This window comes from Prionailurus bengalensis, chromosome C1 (genome assembly GCF_016509475.1).
Source record: "Prionailurus bengalensis isolate Pbe53 chromosome C1, Fcat_Pben_1.1_paternal_pri, whole genome shotgun sequence".
NCBI lineage: Eukaryota > Metazoa > Chordata > Mammalia > Carnivora > Felidae > Prionailurus > Prionailurus bengalensis.
In genome coordinates, this window is record NC_057345.1 from 20,983,418 (window position 1) to 21,005,079 (window position 21,662).

At 47.0% G+C, this 21,662-nt stretch overlaps 2 protein-coding genes across 3 annotated transcripts in view; one reads left to right on the top strand and one right to left on the bottom strand.

Moving 5' to 3' along the window:
- Window positions 1-6,193, top strand: XKR8 (XK related 8). Its single transcript, XM_043574212.1, has 3 exons — window positions 1-617; window positions 2,836-3,032; window positions 4,609-6,193. Exons 1-3 carry the CDS (start codon window positions 325-327, stop codon window positions 5,316-5,318), a joined length of 1,200 nt encoding a protein of 399 aa, XP_043430147.1. The 5' UTR covers window positions 1-324; the 3' UTR covers window positions 5,319-6,193.
- A 2,575-nt stretch (window positions 6,194-8,768) lies between these two features.
- EYA3 (EYA transcriptional coactivator and phosphatase 3) overlaps window positions 8,769-21,662 on the bottom strand; it is a 97,714-nt gene continuing 84,820 nt past the window's right edge. For both annotated transcript variants that reach the window (XM_043574215.1, XM_043574214.1), the window contains 2 exons: window positions 16,094-16,194; window positions 8,769-12,432 (listed from right to left, as the gene is read on the bottom strand). In XM_043574215.1, the coding sequence (XP_043430150.1) occupies window positions 12,352-12,432; window positions 16,094-16,194 (182 nt within the window). In that variant the 3' untranslated portion in view covers window positions 8,769-12,351. The remainder of the gene's footprint in view (window positions 12,433-16,093; window positions 16,195-21,662) is intronic.

Consider the following 21,662-nt stretch of genomic DNA (forward strand, 5'->3'; position numbering starts at 1 on the left):
GCTAAGTAAGGGCAGTGTGCCTGGGCCGGTCCTAGCGGTCCTCGGGGCCCAGCGGGGCTGGGTGCGGGTACCCCTACCCCGGTTGCGGGAACGCGGCCGCGGGCGTCCGTCTGGGGCGCAGACGGAAACAGGTGGGGTCGGCGGACGCCCCAGCCGCGGGGTCCCGGGGCCTTGCTCCTCCCCGGACAGGGCGGGACGGGGAAGTCCCGCCCAGAAGGCCCGGGCCCTGGGCGGCCCCTGGAGCTGCGCCCGCCTCCTTCCTGCCGCGGCGACCCCGGGCTCAGAGGGCGGGTCTGAGCCCAGAGGGGGAGAGGCTGGCGGGTCATGCCCTGGTTGCCCCGCGCCGCGCTCCTTTGGGACCTGGTCCTGGGCTTTTTGGGCACCGCCGCCTTCCTGGTCGACCTGGGCGCCGACCTCTGGGCCGCCGTCCAGTATGTGCTCAGCGGCCGCTACCTGTGGGCCGCGCTGGTGCTGGCGCTGCTGGGCCTCGCGTCTGTGGCGCTGCAGCTCTTCAGCTGGGTCTGGTTGCGCGCCGACCCCGTCGGCTTGCACGCGTCCCAGCCCCCAGGCCGCTGCCTGGCACTGCTGCATCTCTTGCAGCTGGGCTACCTGTACAGGTGAGCGCCCCGCCCTCGGGGGGAGGGAAGAGGGACGGAGCCCAGCGGCACCTGCAGCTGGGCTAGTAGCACAGGGGAGAGCACGGACACCGGGGAGGGGCTGGGAAGGAGAGGACGGGGACCCAGGGGGGGAAGCCAAGCCCTTGTGGGCACCTCTGCCTACAGGTGAGCTCCCCGCCCCTAAAGAAAGAGAACACCCGCTGACAGCCGTCGGAGCCCAGCTAGTCCTACCCTCTGGCACGGGGGAAGAAACTGAAGCCCAGAGAAGAAAAGGAGGCACATGATTTGGAGCCCGACCTCTCTGGGATCCAGTCCTAGCTAATTTACCATCTGTGGCCTCATTCCTGCCGTTCGTTCTCTGAGCCTCGGTTTCCTCCTGTGTTAAGAGGCGGCAGTAATCGAGAGACATCTCTGGCAGGGGCGGGGGCGGGGGGGGGGCTATTGTGAGGAGCGAAGGCAAGAGTGGGAACGTGACTAGCATGGTGCCGGGGGTCTTGGCAGAATCTAGGGTAATGGCAGACCCAGGTGTTCCTTTTGGCTGTGGGTGGGGCCTCGGGCGAGTCACTTGAGCCCTCTGGGTCCCAGTTTACTCTTTGTTCCAGTGGGGATGGTTATAGTGCCTGCCTCAGTTTGGGAGGGATTAAACGAACTAAGACCTGTAAGTTGCTTTGATGCAGAGTAAGCATTCGACAAATAGTCAGCCAGCTTGATTACTTGGGTCCCTGGGGAGCTTCAGCAGCTGGGACCCCCCAGAGCAGAGCCCGTTCTCTCAGCCCTTCTTTCCCACTTTTGTTCTCCCTGCCCCACCCCCGCACCCCCAGCGCCAGCAAGAGGGCAGAGATGGGGTCTGGCTCATCCATGCCCCTTGAGCCAGCTAGGGCCGGGCACAGGCTGGGGCCCAGCAAATCTGTGTGGATTGTACTCCTTTTCAGCACTGGCAGGGCCCCCTCGAGATGAGGAAACTGAAACCAAGGGATCAGAGCCGTGTGATGAAGTCAGGACGTGATGTGATCTGGGTAGGGATGGGGTGGCTGGAGGCGGGATCTGCTCTCGAATCCATTTCACAGATGCTCTCCACATCTTGCTTTGACGAAGCTGCGTCGGGTCTCCAGGGGTGGACAAGAGGAGCTTGGAATCTTGGAGTTTTGCCTGAGGGACTGCACAGGCATCAGTTACGTGCCAGTCGGGCATGAAGGGGTGCAGCTGCCCCGTCCCAGTGGGCCTCAATGAGCCTGAATCCATAACTGTATCATGTGTCTTCCCTTCTGTTTCTGCTGAGCACGAGGCAGACGGACTATACTGAACTTTGGTTTTGAAAATGGGGTCTCTACCTGTCTGTGACTAGACTGAGGCGGGGGCCTTGGGGACCAGAGGCAGAGGCTCCTGCTGAGGGAGAGCCCCAACCTGGGCCTGCCCCCCTGCTCCCTTAGTGTATTGTCAAGTCTGTCCAGGGAAAGTGACAGTAAATGTCTGATGAATGGATTCACAGTGAGTGAATGGGCTCACCTCCCAGTGGGCAACCGAGATCAGTTCTGGGTGGGGGAGATCTTGGGGCACCTTCCACTACCTCCCTCATGCCAATGGGTCACCCATGCCTGTCTCTCCAGCCTCTGGGCTCGCTTTTAACTCTGCCTTGGACTCCATGCCCATCACTCTGCGCAGTCCTCTTAAATGGATCTGTGCTTCCATTCTAACCCCTCCATCCCTCCCACATCTCTACAGCCAGGGTGATCTTTCCATAGCACAGTCTGACCTATCTTGCCCGGGCTCAGAAGCTCTCAGTGGCCCCCCTCTTCCCCACAGGATCCTAAGAAATTCTTATGCTTGCTAACATTTGACAACTATCACCTGAGGCAATTTCATAGTATGCCTTTGAAATTGAGACAACTTTGGGTTCAAATCCTGTTTCCACCATTTATTAGCACTTTGGTCCTGTTTCCCTATCTGTCAAATGGGGATGTTGTAAGGAGTACATGGGACAAGGTTTGTGATGACCTTGGGATGTGCTGGCCAGCTGGAGCGGCGGTAGTTGTATTGATCCCCACTTTACGATGGGAAACAAGTTCAGTGAGGTTAAGTCACTGGTGCCCAAGGCCCCATGGCATGTAAGTGACAGACTAGGATCGGAGCCCGTCCGCATCTACCCAGCGGGGGAGGGAAGGTGGAACATCGCAGGACACTAACCTGGCCCCTTGGGGCATCCGTATGTGCTGCCTAGGTGCGTGCAGGGGCTGCAGCAGGGGCTGCTGGTGTGGCAGCAGGAGGCACCCTCTGACTTTGACCTGGCTTATGCCGACTTCCTGACTCTGGACATCAGCATGCTGCGGCTCTTTGAGACCTTCTTGGAGACGACTCCACAGCTCACGCTGGTGCTGGCCATTGTGTTGCAGAGCGGCCGGGCCGAGTCCTACCAGTGTGAGTGATGGGGCCAGTGGCCAGCCCCCCTTTTCATGGCTTGGGAAAGCTTCCGACAAATGTCAGGAGTGTTTTCACTCTTTTATAAAAGCTGCTTAGAAAACAGGAGAATACCCTTTAGCCCGGCAGGTCTGCGTTCAACCCTTTAGCCTTCTGAGTCAGGATGAATGACAGTAACAGCGGCCATGAAGATCGAGGGCCAGCTATCAGCCGGGCCCCCTGTAAAGTGCTGTATTGTTGGCATTACTCCCACGCACAGCAGCCCTACAGGTTGTGCTACGTTTCTCTCCATTTTACATGAGAGGGAAGAGGTGCAGAAAGGTGAAGTAATCTGCCCGGGGCACATAGCATCCACTGGGCACAATTTTTGTCCGTTTGAGGGATGTGGGTGTCTAGGATCAGGGCTACCTGGAGCCAGTCTACACTGTATGTGCATGGCAGGCAGGGAGTGAGGGAAGAGACGGCTTTTCCTAACTTTATTTAGTGAACATTTATTTAGCTGCTATTATGTGCCAGGTACTGGGCTCTAGGGGTCCCAGCGGAGCAGAATGTTTCGTCCCCTCAAGGAGCTCGGAGACAAGGAGATTGATAATTACCGTGTGCTAAGACTCCAGACAGAAGCGGCTGAGATGTTACAGGTCACCTGCAGAGCGGGGTGGGGTGGAGTGGGGTCCGGATAAGTGACCTCAGGGGCCATTCAGGCTGGAACTCGCAGGGCACGTGCTCCTGGTCTACCTAACATTGTGGGCTAAGCTTGTCCAGGTCAGAGAGTGCGGTGTGCTGGGCAAACTGGAAGGATATCAGCCAGGTAGTTTGAAAGGGACATGGGCCACAGATCTGCTTCCAGGGTGGGGGTGGGCTTCCTAGTCCATAACAGGTTCCCAGTAAACACCTGTTGACTGACCACCGTGGGAAAGGGCAGGGGAGGAAGCATTCTAGAGACATTCCAGCGCTGCTTCTATCCCTCCCTGGAGGTCCAGTGCTTCTAGTCCAGGGTGGGCGACCAGGAGGTGGGATAGAATCTCCACCGTAACCTTGGAGTGTCAAGAAATCAAGCAAGACGAAGGCCCAGCCTGAGCTGAGACATCCTATCTGTGTGGCGGAGACATCCCTCCTGGCCCGGAGTATGGCTTCACCCAGGAGACCCTGGGATTTCCTGCTTCCATTTCTGAGACCACAGAAGGGGAACCGGGATTGCTGATTTTCAGTCCCAAGAAAGCCTTGGGCTCTTCCGGGAAAGGAAGGGGTTACAGGGCCCCAGAAGATGCTCAGGGTGTGGCCAGGGCCCGGGGTCCTGGATGCTGGGTGACAGGGTGCAGATGAGGGTAAGTCACACCCCCTTCATCCGTGAAGAATATCACCATGGTAGCACCTGAAAAGTAAAGCTTTGTGGTGCAGGGCAGACTCCATATTTGAACCCCAGCTCGGTGTTTGGTTGCCTGAATGGATGTTTTCCAGGTGTAGTTTCCCTTCAGCTATCAGGGGCTGCCACACCCACCTCTGGGGGGCTGTGACCTCTAGGGAGCGCCAGGCAGGCTGCCCACAGGGCTCACCTGTTTCCACTTGCTCTCCGTAGGGGTCGGCATCTGCACATCCTTCGTGGGTATCTCGTGGGCTCTGCTTGACTACCACCGGGCCTTGCGCACCTGCCTCCCCTCCAAGCCGCCCCTGGGGCCAGGCTCCTCTGTGGTCTACTTCCTGTGGAACCTGCTGCTGCTGTGGCCCCGAGTCTTCGTCGTGGCCCTCTTCTCAGCTCTCTTCCCCCACTATGTGGCCCTGCACTTCTTGGGCCTGTGGCTGGTGCTGCTCTTCTGGGTCTGGCTTCAGGGCACGGACTTCATGCCAGATTCCTGCTCCGAGTGGCTGTACCGGGCAACCGTGGCCACCATTCTTTATTTCTCCTGGTTCAACGTGGCCGAGGGCTGTACCCGAGGCCGCGCCGCCATCCACCTGGTGTTCCTCCTGAGTGACAGTGTTCTCATGGCGGTCACCTGGCTGACTCACATCGCCTGGCTGCCCAGTGGGATCCCACTGCAGACGTTGCTGCCTGTGGGCGGCGTCTGCATCCTCCTGGGCCTGGCTCTGCGGCTTGTCTACTACCGCTGGCTGCACCCTAGCTGCCGCTGGGAGCCTGACCGCGTGGATGGGACCCGAGGCCTCGGCTCCCTGGAGTGGCGTCGGCTGCCTCAGAACAGGCGCATGGCCCAGTTGGCTCAGAACTTTTTCCCCAGGGTTAGGGATGAGGCTGCTTTGCCACAGAAGGGAGAGGTGAACGGGGTCCTTTGAGGCAGGGTCAGACCCAGCAGGGGACAGAACAGATGGCATCAGTTGGTGGAACCGATTCACTCTTGATTCACTCAAGAAGCACTTAATGCCTGATGTGCCGGGCACTGGAGACCAGAGCTGAATAAGGCAGAGGCCTGATTTCAAGGACAAGAACGAGATGAGAAAGGCTGGGCCCTGGAGGCTCAAGGGCCCTAGTTATGTACAAGGCACTTTGGGAGGAAAGAAGAGCCCCCCCCCCCTTCCCCTGCCAACCAGTATAGCTGGTGCCCCAAAGTTCCTAATGCTGGCATTTTCACCTCCCTGGCCACCTCTAAAATTGGTAGAGGTGCTGTCCTACCCCTTGGTTTCCGTATCCTGGGCTAGAAGGTCCAGGACCTGCAGGATGTGTTCTCCAGAATTCTTCCTCCCTGCCCCACCCGTCATTCAGTTCATTCAACAAATGTTTACTGGGAGCAATTTCTGTGCCAGGAACATTCTATCCTTGGGACCTGAGCAGGATCAGCTGCCACCCGAGCTTCATCTCTTACCCTCTCCAGCTACTCCTGAGTAAGCTGTCACGGTGGAAGCCGGGGATGTCCAACTAGTGGCCCCTGTCAACCTTCCCAAGGCCTCTGTGCCGCTGGCCCAGACTCTGGTCCTGCTCTCTAGGGGCCACCTTTCAACCAAGTGCTTCTGAATCTGTGGTCTGGGCCAGGGCTCAGCCCAGAGTGTTTCTTATACTTTAGGCAGTACACTTTCTACCTCAGAGTTGATGTGGAGAGGAAGAGGTGTGTGCGCATATGTGTCTCTGCAAGTGGACATGTGTGTGTTGTTTTTGTTCAGTATTATTAAACAGTATTATTACAGTATTATTAAAACCTCATGGAACCCTCCAACCTGGTCGTGTTACTGAACTAAATGTAGAGTTCAAAGCCACCTGGAAAGAAGGGCCAGGGACATGAAGTTCACCCCTTAAAATCGATAAAGGTCCTGGGACCAGAGAAGACAGCTGGCACAGGCTGGACTTCTCAAGCTTGTTCTCCAAGCTTCGGAGATGGTAAGCCACTGCGGGTTGATGGTCGCCAGGTGGGCATCAGAACCCAGATCTGGAGCGATGCTAGTGTGTGCTGTCAACCTGCTGTGCTGCTAGGCTGGCAGGAGTAGCCACAAACGCCTTTAGTATCAGGAAGTGAGTACCAGAGCCTGGGTGAAGAAAGGTCTTTTTGCTGGGGGCTCAGGGAGCAGGTCAGTGAAGAGGCAGTTTAGGGGATGTGGGTGGTCAGTGATGCCAGGGAAGTGCAACTTTAGTTGCTCTGGAAGGTTTGGGGTTTGGGGAAACAAGGAAAAGGAAGAGGGCACTGGAGAGAAGAAAAGGTGCAGTCATCCCCTTGAGGGGACCCAGGATCGTCTCAGTTCTATTATTCATTTTAGTGCAGACACAATAAACAGGATAAATAAAACTGTATGAGAGAGTGTAAAAGAAGGAAAGGGCACAGGGAGAGGTGAATGCATGCTGTGGGTGGGAGTTAGAATTTTATATAATGGCCAGGGGATGCGTCCCTGAGAAATGGATTCAGCCCTGAAGGAGATGAGGGTCAGAACCACACAGGTGCACTGTATGCCAGAGACCAAATCAGCAGCGACTGGTGGGGGAGGCTTGTGCGGCTACACTGGCCTAGAGCCAAGGATGCCGGAGATAATGGTTGGGGCGGGGGGAGGGCGCGGGGAGGCCCTGCTTCCTGACATACATAGAAAGGTAAGGCTGAAAGGATCTCTAGGATCAATCCGCCCAGCGATTCCCAGATTTGAATTTCACGGATCCGTAAAATGGCCCACATGGCTACCAACTTAATTTTAACGGAAGGCAGTAAAAACTACCAACCAGTATTTTCATCATCTCAGGATAGGATAGTAACAGCCTCAGAAAAATGACCATTCTTTTGACTACATTTAAATACACAGAAACACATCCATAAGTAAAATCACTGTGATTTTTTTCAACTCACTGGGAATATCAAGGGTTGAGACCGCAGTGGGTGGGCTTAACGCCCAAACTAGTCTCCGACATTTCCTAATGGTTTCACTAACACAAATATTGTGCTATTTACTTTTCCATGCTTCTTCCTGTCATACATGGAGATTGGGTTCAGGGGAGAGGCCATATATACTCAAAGAGAAGACAGTGTTTTAGGCAATTCCCCACTTTCCCCTGAGAAAAATCCAAAAAATGTGTTTTTACCGTTTTGGCTAAATCTATAATCACTGAATGAAATTATCAAATGATGGTAATATGTAATTAAATTGAAACAACACAGTGTACTACCTAAAACCTGTGGAACGAAGCAGTCACTTCTTCATTTGTATATAGTTTACAGTTTTTTTTTTTTAACATTTATTTATTTTTGAGACAGAGAGAGAGCATGAACAGGGGAGGGTCAGAGGAAGAGGGAGACATAGAATCTGAAACAGGCTCCAGGCTCTGAGCTGTCAGCACAGAGCCCGATGCGGGGCTCGAACCCACAGACCACGAGATCATGACCTGAGCCGAAGTCGGACACTTAACCAACTGAGCCAGCCAGGCGCCCCTATAGTTTACAGTTTTAAAAAGATGACAGTGACATTATTTACAATTAGAAATTTCAAGATTCCTATTAAGATTTTTTTTTTTTTTTTTTGGTAGAGACAGAGAGCCCATGTGAGGGGCAGAGAGAGAGAATCCCAAGTAGGCTCCACGCCCAGTGCAGAGCTCAACCGGGAGCCTGATCTCATGACTGTGAGATCATGACCTAAGCTGAAATCCAGTTGGGACGCTTAACCGACTGAGCCACCCAGGGCCCCAAGGCAATGCCCTTTTCTAAGGGGGAATTGATCTGGGAAAAAATACATCTTACAGTCTGACATGTGTGGTACTTGGAAGCTATACCCAAATTCTGGCCTCCTTCACTGGAATAAAAGGCAAATAGATTCTCAACTGTTTTCCAAACCAGTGAGGGACAGTCAGACTCGAATCTGAAGAAATGAAATGAGAAAAAATAGTTGATGTGACATGAAATCAGGCCAAATCAAGCAAGGTTTGGTACCAGTTTGTCAGTTTTATTGCTTTTGCATTTTCAGCTCATCACAGCAAGGTATTGATTTCTCTTTAAGTTTTAGCACATTTGACAGCAAATGAAAGCTCTGATCATTCCAGTCCTAAACTTTAAAAAGCAATAGATTTTAGAAACAATTAAGAAATAAACTTTCCATTGCAAGTTATTTTAAAATATTTCTGTTATTTCCCCCATGTACATTTATTTATACCAAATTTTTTTTTTTTTTTTACTTTTTTGATGAAATTAATGACTGAATTATTGAAAGGGTGCCATCATTCTAATGAGCTCTTCAGATTTTCTTCTAATGAAGGCCTATTTAGAGCCTACTTTGCTGGGCAACTGGGCTGATCCTACTCAGAAAAGACACAGGAGCAAACTGTATAGAAAATAAAAACTTTATTCTTTCAAGTTTATAAGATAGTTCCCATTACATATAACATTATGGTCAAGGACTCTACACAGCCACGAATGCCCGCAGTCACATAAATATATCCAATCCACTCAATGCCTTCTCCTGCTAAATGAGGCATCAGAAGTCCAGAGGGTCATGTTTTGAATAGAAGTTATCCTTAATGAGATGGCTCCTGTCAGTGCATCAGGAACTAGCCAAGGAGCCTTGCTTGTTGGAGCTGACTCAGAGAGGAAGGGACAGAGGGCCTGCTAATCAGGGATGGGACAGAACTAGATATTTTAGAATCCCAGAATTCAGATTTGGCTTCTTTGTAAGTGTGAACATCTGGAGAGTTCCAACTTTTGGATGAAAACGGAAACCAATTTAGTCGTAAGAAGTAGAAGCCTCCTCAAGAAGGCCCCTAACTGCCCCCCTTCTACAGGAGTTAGGAGAGGAAGACCCAAACTCACCACCGTTGGCTTAGACCAGGAAGGGGAAGAATGTGGCTCTGCCTCTATACTCCTCTCCCCCATGGTTCAGTGGCACTGACACCCATTCAAAGCAGTGAACATCTTGGTGCTCCACATGCTGCAGCTAGAGTTTGCCAATCAGGTTCTACCTGGAGCTTTAAAGGTGAGTTTGTGTAAACTGCGAACAAGCTGTGGCACAAGTCTCCTGGGACACTAGCTTTGCCCCCCACCCCCAACTTGCAGAAGACAGGAACACCCCAAACCAAATAAAAGCCCAAATAGGCATCTAAATCTGGAACAGGCATCTATTCTCCTGGACACCAGCAGCCGCCCCAGGGGCATTGGGACAGAGTGATGCTAAGGCACAGTCAGTTTTACATTCGAAAGTCAAGCCACCTCTTAAACCCAGGACACATCTGACAACTTCAGATCCCGTACTAGAGACAGTCCTCACCGTGAAATGTGCAGACCCATCTTATAGAACCCACAGTGCCCAGCTGGGGGACAGACTCATCACGTGGCTAATTTCCTGGGGACACTTTCACATAAAGAGGCTTCCCTCTTGAAGAAATGACCCACTGTATCCTTTGGCCCTCAGCTTCCAAGAGCTCTTGGTGCTACCCACTTACTCTCCTTTCCAGATCTTTGTGCTGGGGAGGAAGAAAACACAGGGTAAAAGAAGAACACTGCATTCTCTGGACAACTCACTTTGGCAAAGAGGAATCAGGAAGCTCCCACCTTCTGTCTGCCTTATAAGGAGGGCAGCAATAACCAGAAAAATGCAGAGGTTGTTCTGCTCAATAGAGCTTCCTCACCTCTTTTAGCCAATTTCAAGTTCCTTTTGCAAAGACTGAAGCTGGGCAGTCACGGCAGGGAGGAGGAAATGCCATTGAAAGAGGGGTCCAAGTCATATTACAGGGATAAAGAGCTTCTCCCAAAGGGCAGGGAGAGGGAAGTGTTTGCGTGTGGACCTATGTGCACGATGGGGGTACCCACATCCACAGCCTCACGAGCCTGAAGTATAGTGCCAACCAGATGGCCTATGTCCAGTGCAAGAAACCAACAGTTATACTGCCAGTATGGGGAGAGCTTGGGCCCTGGAAGAAAGACCCATCATGGAGATTTCTAGGATCAATTATCAAGCAAGGCAGAGCAGCATCTGGGCAGCTATGCTGAACATAGACCATGGAAAGTTGGCCTCAGAGTACATGCCCCGTCTCTTCCCCCACCTGCCAATGGAGACAAGGCCAAAGAGGCAGCTGAGTCATGAGCACTGACTTCAACTCCTCCCCCAAAACTGTTCCCCTAAAATTGTGAGTAATGAAGCACTTTCTCAATCAGTTCTGAAGGAATGTGTATATCAGCCTTTCTCTGCTGCTATTTGGGTGGCCTGGCATTGGAAGGAGTCTGGCCTCTTTATGCTGCAACATCTCTGGAAATGGATATGCAGTATCTTGGAGGGCAGGCAATTATAGCTGGGGTTGGTCAAGGGATGCCTCCTACTGAGGACCCAGACTGCATACCTGAGGTGCTTAGATGATTACCTTTCTCCACGCAGCCTGGTAGAGGCTGAACTTCCTCAGCTCTAGGGAGTTGATCGTGCCTGAGCAGATGCCCTGGTTGGTCTTGGAGGGATGAAGCATCCACAAACACAGCTGGGCTGTAAGGCTGGGATTAGTTGCCCGGTACCCACCGATCTTCCCAGAGGTCAGGGTGAGAGATGTTCCTCCATTTGGCCCAGGAGTAAATGTTCAGGCATAGAATAGGGTTCCAGCACCCTCATTTAAACCAGGAAAGTCTTTCTGGCCTTCTGTTTTCCCATTTTATAATGGGATTTGAGAAGCAGGCAGAGATCTGGGTAAATATATGCCCAGAATACCTTTCTTGGCTTAAGGGCTTCAAAGGAAGTCAAATGTAGTTAGGAGTCTATTCTTAGACTTGATTTAACTTCTTGGGTCCAAAGCCGAAGGATTGGCCAGAGCTGCATGGAGGTGGATGTGAGGTACAGAAGGCAGGAAAGGGGCAAGAATCTAGTACTGATGACTAAGAAGGAAGAGAAGGCTGTAGGGGTGAGCATCTGTTGGGGAAGGGTGCTTCTCTGCAGGAGTAAAAGATGGAATCTTCTTGTTCCAAGAGCCAAAGCAGCAGAAATTCATACGAAGCCTTAGTCCTTTTCCTCCAGTTTGGAGGTAAGCCCACTGGGACACAGCCTTTGGATAGAGGCAAGCTGAAGGCTTAGAATTTACTGTCTTAAGAGGGGGAACTTCTAGGGTTGTGCCATTTGGTTAAAGGGGGACAGGGATTGGAAAAGCGACTAAGGCTTCTAGGATGGGAAACACCAAAGTCTAAAGTTAATCAGTGTCCAGTGCCCCACAGTTCAGCAAACTAGGAGATGGAAGAACAGGAAGGAAACCACCCTAGAGAGCAGACCACTGGAGCAGCTAAAGAGGTGCTACTGTCACAGAGAGGTATTTTAGATATTTCAATCGCTATTTTCCAAGGAAACTTTACACACCCCTTTCTTGCTAGAAAAAGAAAGGAGGGAAAACCTGCTTCAGAGACCAGACCCTTAACTATAAAAATAACATGTACATTCCCTGGGAATATGTTCTACAGCTAAGGAGATTACAAAGACTGCGAGAGATGGTGTCACAAAAGTCTGCCACATTTATCCTGTTAACTGCAAGTTCAGAGCAGTTCTCAAACTGGTCATGAACTAAGAGCGCAACTCTGCCCCAAGAATTTCCTTTTCTTTTCTTTTCTTCATTTTTTGAAACAAAATCAAACAAAACAAGAACCGGAAGAATTAAAAGCATTGTAGCTGCGGTGAGTCTATTGTTCTCTCAATCCAACTGTCTCCTGCCTCTACACGAGGATGAACACGGGGCTGCAGCTCACTCTTAGCAAAAATAAGCTTCATCCCTTGCAGCTGTTGGTTCTGACTGTGTTCTCACCAGTGTTCCGTGGAGAAAGAGAGAGAGACACGCACACACAGAGACAGAGACAGAGACAGAGACAGAGAGAGTTCCCAGACAGTTTCAGTCTCCAGCTCCCTTCAGGAGTGGAAAGGAGCTCATGGGGAAGGGTCTTCATTCCAGTTCTTAGAGAAAATCAAGCTCCAAAGCCTGGTGGAGGGACACTAGGTCTCCATGGTTTGTGATTCTCCAGAAAGGCATGTTGTGCTGGAAGAGAGGGGACAGTTGATAGTTGATTAACCCAACTTCTTTTGGGAGCTCATATTTATCCATATACCCATTCCTCTCACCAAGACACTTGGTACTCCTCTCTACTTCTGCCCACCTTCTAGGGCTATTATAAGGATCAAGTGAGTCATATGCGTAAGGACTTTGTACATTACAGGACACTTTACAAAAGTGAGAGATTTTTTTATTAGGTCTTTAGTGGTAACTGTGCATTTATGATATATGCTCATTCTAGCTACTACATAGGGTCTTTAGGATCAAATAAAATGACCCACATAAGAAATCAGTATTAATATTACATTGCTTTTTTATAGATGGTTAGTAACTTTCAGAGCTACAAAGCCCATATCTTGTTTACAACTAAGATGCAGAATACATACATCTGAGAAATAATAATCCCATTTACTATGTTGTCAGAATCCTGTGCAGAATACTGTGTGTTCTGGAAGCCACTTAAAAAAAATTATTCAGCAAAACTAAAAGGCAACCAACAAAATGGGAGAAGATATTTGCAAACGACATATCAGATAAAGGGTTACTATCAAAATCTATAAAGAACTTATCAAAGTCAACACCCAAAAAACAAATAATCCAGAAGAAGAAATGGGCAAAAGACATGAATAGACACTTCTCCAAAGAAGACATCCAGATAGCCAACCAACACATGAAAAAATGCTCAACATCACTCATCATCAGGGAAATACAAATCAAAACCACAGTGAGATACCACCTCAAAACAGTCAGAATGGTTAACATGAACAGCTCAGGCAACAAGAGATGTTTGCAAGGATGCGGAGAAAGAGTATCTCTTTTGCACTACTGGTGGGAATGCAAACTGGTGCAGACACTCTGGAAAACAGTATGGAGGTTCCTCAAAAAACTAAAAATAGAACTACCCTACAACCCAGCAATTGCACTACTAGGTATTTATCCAAGGGATACGGGTGTGCTGTTTCGAAGGGGCACATGCACCCCCATGTTTATAGCAGCACTATCAACAATAGCCAAAGTATGGAAAGAGCCCAAATGTCCATCGATGGATGAATGGATAAAGAAGATATGTGTATACACACACACACACACACACACACACACACACACACATAAAATGGAGTATTACTCAGCAATCAAAACTAGAGAAGACAAATATCATATGACTTCACTCATATGAGGACTTTAAGATACAAAACAGATGAACATAAGGGAAGGGAAGCAAAAATAATATAAAAACAGGGAGGGGGACAAAACAAGACACTCCTAAATATGGAGAACAAACAGAGGGTTACTGGAGGGGTTGTGGGAGGGAGGAGGGGCTAAATGGGTAAGGGGCATTAAGGAACCTACTCCTGAAATCACTGTTGCCCTATATGCTAACTTGGATTCAAATTAAAAAAAAAAAATTAAACTAAAAAAATTTTTTTTTTCCTGGAAGCCACATTTTAAAGAAGGGATCTGAAAAATCCAAGTGTTGGAAACCATGTTCTATGAAGCTGAAGGGGATTAGCTCTACTGACTGTTTTGCTCAAATTGGTTGCAAATTACCTGGAACACTGAAGTCCTACAACAGTTATTTTGGCATGCAGCTCAGGGTTTTTTCGAGCATGCTGCTCACATATAATATTTAAAGGGCTTTTAATATGCAGAAGAGGAAACAGACGTGTTATGCTGTGCTCAGGACTAGGACCAGGATGTGAAAGTTAGAGACATGAGTTTTAGTTCTGTGGAAGGAGGAACATCCTAACAGCTTGGGTGGCCCCATGGTAGAACAGGATACCTAGGAAGCGGACTCCCCATTCTTGGGTTTATTCAAGCAAGAATCAGAATGTCTTCTGTCAAAGTGGCTGCAGAAAAGGTCCCTCACAGGGTAGAGGTTGAACTGGATGGAACTCTAAAGGCATTTTCCAATGGGTATATCAATAATAGATGATTTTTTTTTTTTAAAGAAGCCAGTTGGACATCACTTTGGCTTCTGCAGTTAATATTCTTTTTTGTTTTGTTTACTTATTTATTTTTAAATTCATTCATTTATTTTGAGACAGACAGAGAGCGCGCTTGCAGGGGAGGGGTAGAGAGAATTCCAAGCAGGCTCCGCACTGTCAGTGCAGAGCCTGACATGAGGCTCAGACTCACAAACTGTGAGGTCATAACCTGAGCAGAAATCAAGAGTCAGGTGCTTAACCAACTGAGCCACCCAGGTGCCCCTCAATGGTAGATGATTACAGGCATCAGCTTAGAGGCACCAACTCTGCTAATGACTGAAGTTGTTCTTTTTTTTTTTTTTTAATTTTTTTTTAACGTTTATTTATTTTTGAGACAGAGAGAGACAGAGCATGAACAGGGGAGGGGCAGAGAGAGCGGGAGACACAGAATCTGAAACAGGCTCCAGGCTCTGAGCTGTCAGCACAGAGCCCGACGCGGGGCTCGAACTCACGGACCACGAGATCGTGACCTGAGCCGAAGTCGGCCGCTTAACCGACTGAGCCACCCAGGTGCCCCTGAAGTTGTTCTTTATCTCCCCCACTCCCTTCTTCAAACCAAGAAGCACTGATGCCTCCATCTACTAGTTTCTAGTGTCTTTCCCAGAGGGCAACAAGTACTTTAGACTCAAAGCCTCAGAGATAACACATGAGAAAAAAAGAAAAAGAAAAAGAAAGAAATGCTACATAAAATGGTAAATGAAAACATTATGAGGTAATCATGCCACCAGATTACCAATCACACAGTTTATTAATAGTGGAAGTTTTTACATTAACTGGGTGAAGAAACCAGGACAGCTGGTCCTAGTTGGCAACCTACCACCTCCAAGTCTAAGAAACAGAGTTGCTGGAAAGAAACTAGGGTAGAGGAAAAGAACTTCTGCAGATCCATTTAATAAATGCAGAGGAGGATAAGTAAACTGTCCAAAGTCACACAGCTAAATAAACAGATGAGATCTGAACCAATCTACTGTTAGATTACAGAGCCAAGACTCTTTCATCTACTGTTTCCTGTATTAAGATGAGGTGACCTGGAGTTGGGACCTGCATAGTGAGGAGGTTAATGTCAGAAGAATCCTTCCTGGGCTTGGAAGCAGAAAGGATTTTATCTAAATTTCTACTTGATTGTAGTGGCTTTTTGAAGATCTAAAGCCTGGAAAAGTCAGAGTGATTTGCTTTTTTTTTTTTTTTTTTAAGAGAGAGAGAGAGAGTGCAAGCATGAGTGGGAGGGAGGGGCAGAGGGAGAGGGGGAGAGAGAAAGAGAATCCCTCTGAGAGGGGCTCAATCCCACGACCCTGGGATCGTGACCTGAGCCGAAATCAAGAGTCAGATGCTCAGCTGACTGAGCCACCCAGGCGCCCCTTTTTGTAGTGAAGTCTCATAGTCTTGGGAAGGCACTGCCCTCTAAGATGAAGATGGAAGATGGGGGTTCCCTAGAGCAGGGCTCAAAGATTTTAAAATTTGAGTGGCAAACAGAAGGGGGATAAGAAGGTCTAACAACTTTTAGGGAAAGCTCTATTTGGGGGAAACAAATGAACCTCTCTGAAGAAAAACGGGAGAGAAAGAGAAGGGAAAACACTAAAGACACAGCCGATTGCTAAGATTTCTGACTTTTACCATCTTTCTAATGCTTCATGCATTCCCACACGCACTGTTCTCTTTACCTGTTTGGCTGCAATTTCTTCGTCTCGCCCATCTCCAATCACTACATACGTGACTTTCTTTCCAAACCTAGACACGATTCTCTCGAAGCAGCTCTCCTTACCTGATGAGAAAAAGAAATTTCCCATGAGGACATTCTCCCTACCTTTTTTCAACACCAAAGAGAAGGGCTGCTGCTGGTTCACCTGCCTATGCTTGGACAGAACAAGTAGCAGCCCATGTGGGTAGTTTGGTGGGGAGTAAGCGTGACAGCTAGAGATCCAGCAGGCCCGCTACCCAAAGAATGGGAAATTGGGCTATTTAGACAATAATGAAGACATCAGGCTTTCTAGGCATTGTGCTTTCTAGGTTCTTATTTTAATCTTCATATTTAGGGTAAAGCCCCTAAGATCTTAGTGTGGGGAATTTTTATAAATGGGAAGCAAAGGAGCCTAAAAAGTGTGACAGCTGGGATACCACTTCTCTTCTCCCTATCTCCTGTACTTTATAGCTTACAAAGCAGCTTTCAAGGGTACTCCTTTAATGAATTCTCAAAATAATCAGTGAGATAACTACCATTTCATATTTACAGATGAAAATGAGACTGAAAAGATTAGAAACTTGTTCTAGATCACAAACAAGCTAGTAGCAACACTTTGGACTCCTGGTTCCAAGTCTAGGTTCTGGCTATTATGCCATGATGAAAGGATGATTTTGGAGGGAAACGTTTTAGTATAGGAAAAAAAAAAAGTGGAAGCATAAGGTCCTGATTTGTTTGTAACAAGAAATGGACTAATGGCCATTTTCCTCCCATTCTTCATTTTCCAGAAACAGTCCTAGGCATGGGTCTTATGTCTTTTAGTGGGGTAGAGCCCCAGAGTGCCAATGAATATGGCAGTAAATCTGTCACATCCAGAATATCCTATTATATGTTGTAACTGCAAGCAACTGAGATAGTGTATCTCTGAAATTGACCTTGGGAAAGGGTGATTTAAATCCATGCAGACAGTTGAAAAACACTGGCAATGTATCAAAATTCAAATCCCATGTGAAACACACCAGAAAGATGCACAGATGATACTGGTGTAGGAAAGATACTTTAGTTGCATAAGTAAACAAAAAGGCAATTATCTCCCTTGCTCTTTTCACCATCTTAGACTTTATTTCCCTGTTTCTGTTAGGCAAAGTCCTAACTCTGCTTTCTTCTTCATCCTGCTCCATTAACCTCATCCTTTCTTCTTACCACACCAGTGACTTAGCACCAAGGTTCCTGAGTGAGGAAGAAAAAAGTGCCTCTTCCTCAAGGCACTTGACTGCCATCTGCTGGAAAATTGTTGCAATAAGTATATATACATGAACTGGAGAAGACTAGATCGTAATTGACAAGAAAACCTATACACCTTTACTCAGAAGTCCTGCTTGGCACATCTAAGCAACTTTGAAATCTAAGCAACTTTGAAAGAGTCTTTGAAATCTCTAGCCCAACTGGCACCTCAAACCAGGTGAACTAGTCACCTGGACCAAACACTAGTCCTCTTTGGGCTTCAGTCTCCCACTTGTAATAAAAAGCTTGGCTCAGGTGCCCTCAGGTCCCTTTCAGTGCTAACACTTTGCAATAGCATTGTGATGTTGGACATTCGAATCAGGCAATTCAATGTTTGCAGAGTAAATGCATATTAATCTCATAAATGATTCAGTAGATGACTATAACCCATGTTTTGAGCCCCGATTCAAATATTAAATATTTCCACTAATAATAAATTTTTATTATGTTCAAAGAGCTGTCTTAATTCCATTCCAAATATTACATCCTTATGACCTAAGCCAACCACTGCCAGACCCAGTCTACTTTATGATCTGTCTATAGAAAAAAACCTTAAATCAGATTTTAGACTTTTTCCCCAAGACCCAAAAAAGGAAATGTCTCCTATTTAGAGGACAAGGACACAAGAGATGTTTTCATTGTTCTGGCATGTAATGATCAAGGATGAAATACATTTAGGAATGTCTCCTTTAAAAGGATTAAGAGATGGAGAGAGTTATTAACAGCTCAAAGTGAAGAAGTAGCTACATGAAAAAATGACTCCCAATACCGTTGGTAAATATACCTCCTCCATTTTACTCTCTCAAAAAAATTCTGGAGATGAGCTTTCCATTCAGGAGGGTATGGGCAATGACCACTCAGCTTACCAAATGTCAAACAACTGCAAGACTTTAAACAAGCCTTTGGAGAATATTAGGTTTCTGGGCTTCCCCTATCAAAAACACTTATGACATTTTCAGAGATGATTTTGAGAAGTCTTGTTAATGTCCAAGATAACAGAGTGGCAATTAACAGAACCAAAGCTCTGAAATCATTTCAGAGGAAGGAGACAAATATTTCATCTCCTTGCTCCCCATTTCACAGTTCTGTCAAGGAAAGCCTTAAGCCTCTCACTGTGGTTACCAAGGCACCAGGTACCACTATAGCTTCGCAAATCAGCTCTGGGTGAAATGAGATTGAGAAAAATTACCAAATAAGCACATGTACTGTCAAAGGGAATACAATCATTCCCACTCAATGGGTGTCAGGACTCAGTATAAAAAGCACTGCAGAAGATCTACCTTTCAAGTATGAAAGGCTTTAGCGAGTGCTCTGGGTTCTTATGAAATGCATAGTGAAGCAGTGGCAGCAACAGCAAAATATGAAGGGGGGCTGGATTTCCCCTAATCTATTGTAAATGAAATCAACATACACACTCAAAAAAGAATAAAATAAATTCCTGTATACCTTCCACCAACCCACTTTTGTCAAATCTTAAACACTTTATCTTTGCTTTAGATAAAAAAGTAAGAATAATGAGATATTAGATTTTTTTTTTTGAAGTTTCCCGTGTATCCCCACCTGATGACCCTTCCTTTCTGCATATGTATCCATTAACAATGTATGGTATATGGCTGCGAACATTTTTGACCTCTAGATAAACGATACATGCTGTACTTACCTATCTGCAATGTGTTTTTTGTGTTGAACATTGTTTTTCATATCAATCCTTGCAGATGTATGTAGGTTAGTTCATTCGCTTTTAACTGCCATATAGCATTCCATTGTTTGGATATATCTATTTATCCATTTTCTTTTCATGGACAGGTTCACAGATAGGCTGTCTCTAATTAGTTTCTATTATGAACAATGTGGCATCAAAAAAAAAAAAATTCTCACACATGCCTCCTTGTGGATGTGGGAATTACTTAAGGGCAGGGGTTGGCAAACTACCTGTATAGAGTCAGGTAGTAAATATTTCAGGCTTTGCAGGTCATATGATCTCTGTTGCAACAACTGAATTCTGCTACTGTAGAGTGAAAGCAGCTATTGAAATGACCCGACATTGCTATGTTTCAATACAAATTTATAGAAACAGGCATTGGGCAGAATCTGGCACATGAGTTAGAGTCTGCAGACCCCTATACTAAAGTGTATCTATCTAAAAGTGGAATTGCTTAGGGGTGCGTGGGTGGCTCAGTCGGTTAAGCGTCTCAGGTCATGATCTCATGATAACTTTGGCTCAAGTCATGATCTCACGGTTTGTGAGTTTAGGCCTCACATTGGGCTCTGTGCTGACAGTTCAGAGCCTGGAACCTGCTTTAGATTCTGTGTCTCCTTCTCTCTCTGCCCCTTCCCCACTCATGCTCTCTCTCAAAAATAAATGTTAAAAAAAATTTATAAAAGTGGAGTTGCTTGATCACAGGGTTATGCACATCTCCAACTTTACAAGACACTGACAAACTGTTCTCCAAGAAGGGCTATATCCATTTTCAATCCCACAGATAGAGTGTTTCCATTTTCTGGACAAAATTGGGCGCTGTCAGACTAAGTCTCTATCCATCTGATGAACAGGAAATGTATCAGATTTTAATTTGCATTTCTTTAATCTGAATATCCTTTTTTTTTTTTTTTTATTTTTAAAATTTTTTTTTTTTTCAACGTTTATTTATTTTTGGGACAGAGAGAGACAGAGCATGAATGGGGGAGGGGCAGAGAGAGAGGGAGACACAGAATCAGAAACAGGCTCCAGGCTCTGAGCCATCAGCCCAGAGCCCGACGCGGGGCTCAAACTCACGGACCGCGAGATCGTGACCTGGCTGAAGTCGGACGCTTAACCGACTGCGCCACCCAGGCGCCCCTTTAATCTGAATATCCTTAATTGGTGAGGTTAAGGAACTCTTCATATGCTTACTGGCAAACTGATTTTCCTTTTCTGCAAACTGGCTGTTCCAAGGTTTCTGTCCACTTTTCTAATATGCTGTTTGTTGCTTAATGATTTATAGTTCTTTATAGATTTTGTATACCAATTAAGAAGTAAAAGGGTTGCAAATATCTTTTCCCAGTCTGGTTTGTTTTGTTACTTTATACTATCTTTCACTGGATATAAAATTAAAAGCTTCATCTAATCAAAACAATAATTTTTTGTTTTTTAGAACTATTTTTGGGGTCTATTTTTTTTAAGTTTATTTATTTTGAAAGAGAGAGAAAGAGAGAGAGACAGCGAGCAGGGGAGGGGCAGAGAGAGAGAATCCCAAGCAGGCTCTGCACCATCAGCATGGAGCCCTATGTGGGGCTTGAACTCACTAACTGTGAGATCATCACTGAGCTGAAACCAAGAGTCAGTGCTCAAGCCATGGAGCCACCCAGGCACCCCGAATTTTGGGGTCTTTTAAATGAGATCCTTTTCTACTCTTCTGTATTTTCTTCTCAAAGTTAAACTTCTGCTTACCATGTTGTTTTTTTTTTTAAATCCATTTGGGATTTATTTTTTCAAATAGCATAAAGAAGGAATATAATTCTGCTTTTCTCTTCATATGGATAGATAACCCAATTAGCACCAGCAAGTGAAGATAAGTTCCATGAGTACAGAGGATTTTGTAACTGCTGTATTCCTAGCGCCTTGGCAACACCTGACACACAGGAGGCATCGCTATTGTCCTTCCTCGTGTGTGAATCATTTCCACCTGCATATCAACTTGGTAGAATTTCTCTTATGTTCGAAAATCTTCTTGAACCCATATACTTCTCCAATTACTGCCTCATTTCTTTGTTATTCTTTACAATTGATCTAAAGTGTTGTCATATGGTTGACTTCTCCAGCTCTTCCCATTCTCTCTTAAATCCATTCCAATTAGGATTTCACCCCCATCATTTTGCTCAAACTGCACGTCAAGATTATTAATGACCTCCTCCATGTAGCTAAAAGCAACCTTATTTGATCCATCAGGAACATCTGACTGGAGCCTGGAACCTGCTTTGGATTCTGTGTCTCCCTCTCTCTCTCTCTGCTCCTCCCCCACGCGTGCTCTTGCTCTCTCTCTCACTCAAAAATAAAAAAATTAGGGGCGCCTGGGTGGCTCAGTCAGTTAAGCGTCTGACTTCGGCTCAGGTCATGATCTGATGGTTCACGGGTTCGAGCCCTGCATTGGGCTGTGTGCTGATAGCTCGGAGCCTGGAGCCTGCTTCTGATTCTGTGTTTCCCTCTCTCTCTGTCCCTCCCCCGCTCATACTCCGTCTCTCTCTCTCAAAAATAAATAAAACATTAAAAAAAAATTAAAAATTAAAAA

Excerpts from the sequence above, each read along its gene's own strand:
- XKR8 (XM_043574212.1), top strand. The coding sequence starts at position 325 with ATGCCCTGGTTGCCCCGCGCCGCGCTCCTTTGGGACCTGGTCCTGGGC. Across the intron at positions 618-2,835 it reads CAGCTGGGCTACCTGTACAG|GTGCGTGCAGGGGCTGCAGC; the intron begins GTGAGCGCCCCG and ends TGTGCTGCCTAG. Across the intron at positions 3,033-4,608 it reads CCGGGCCGAGTCCTACCAGT|GGGTCGGCATCTGCACATCC; the intron begins GTGAGTGATGGG and ends TGCTCTCCGTAG.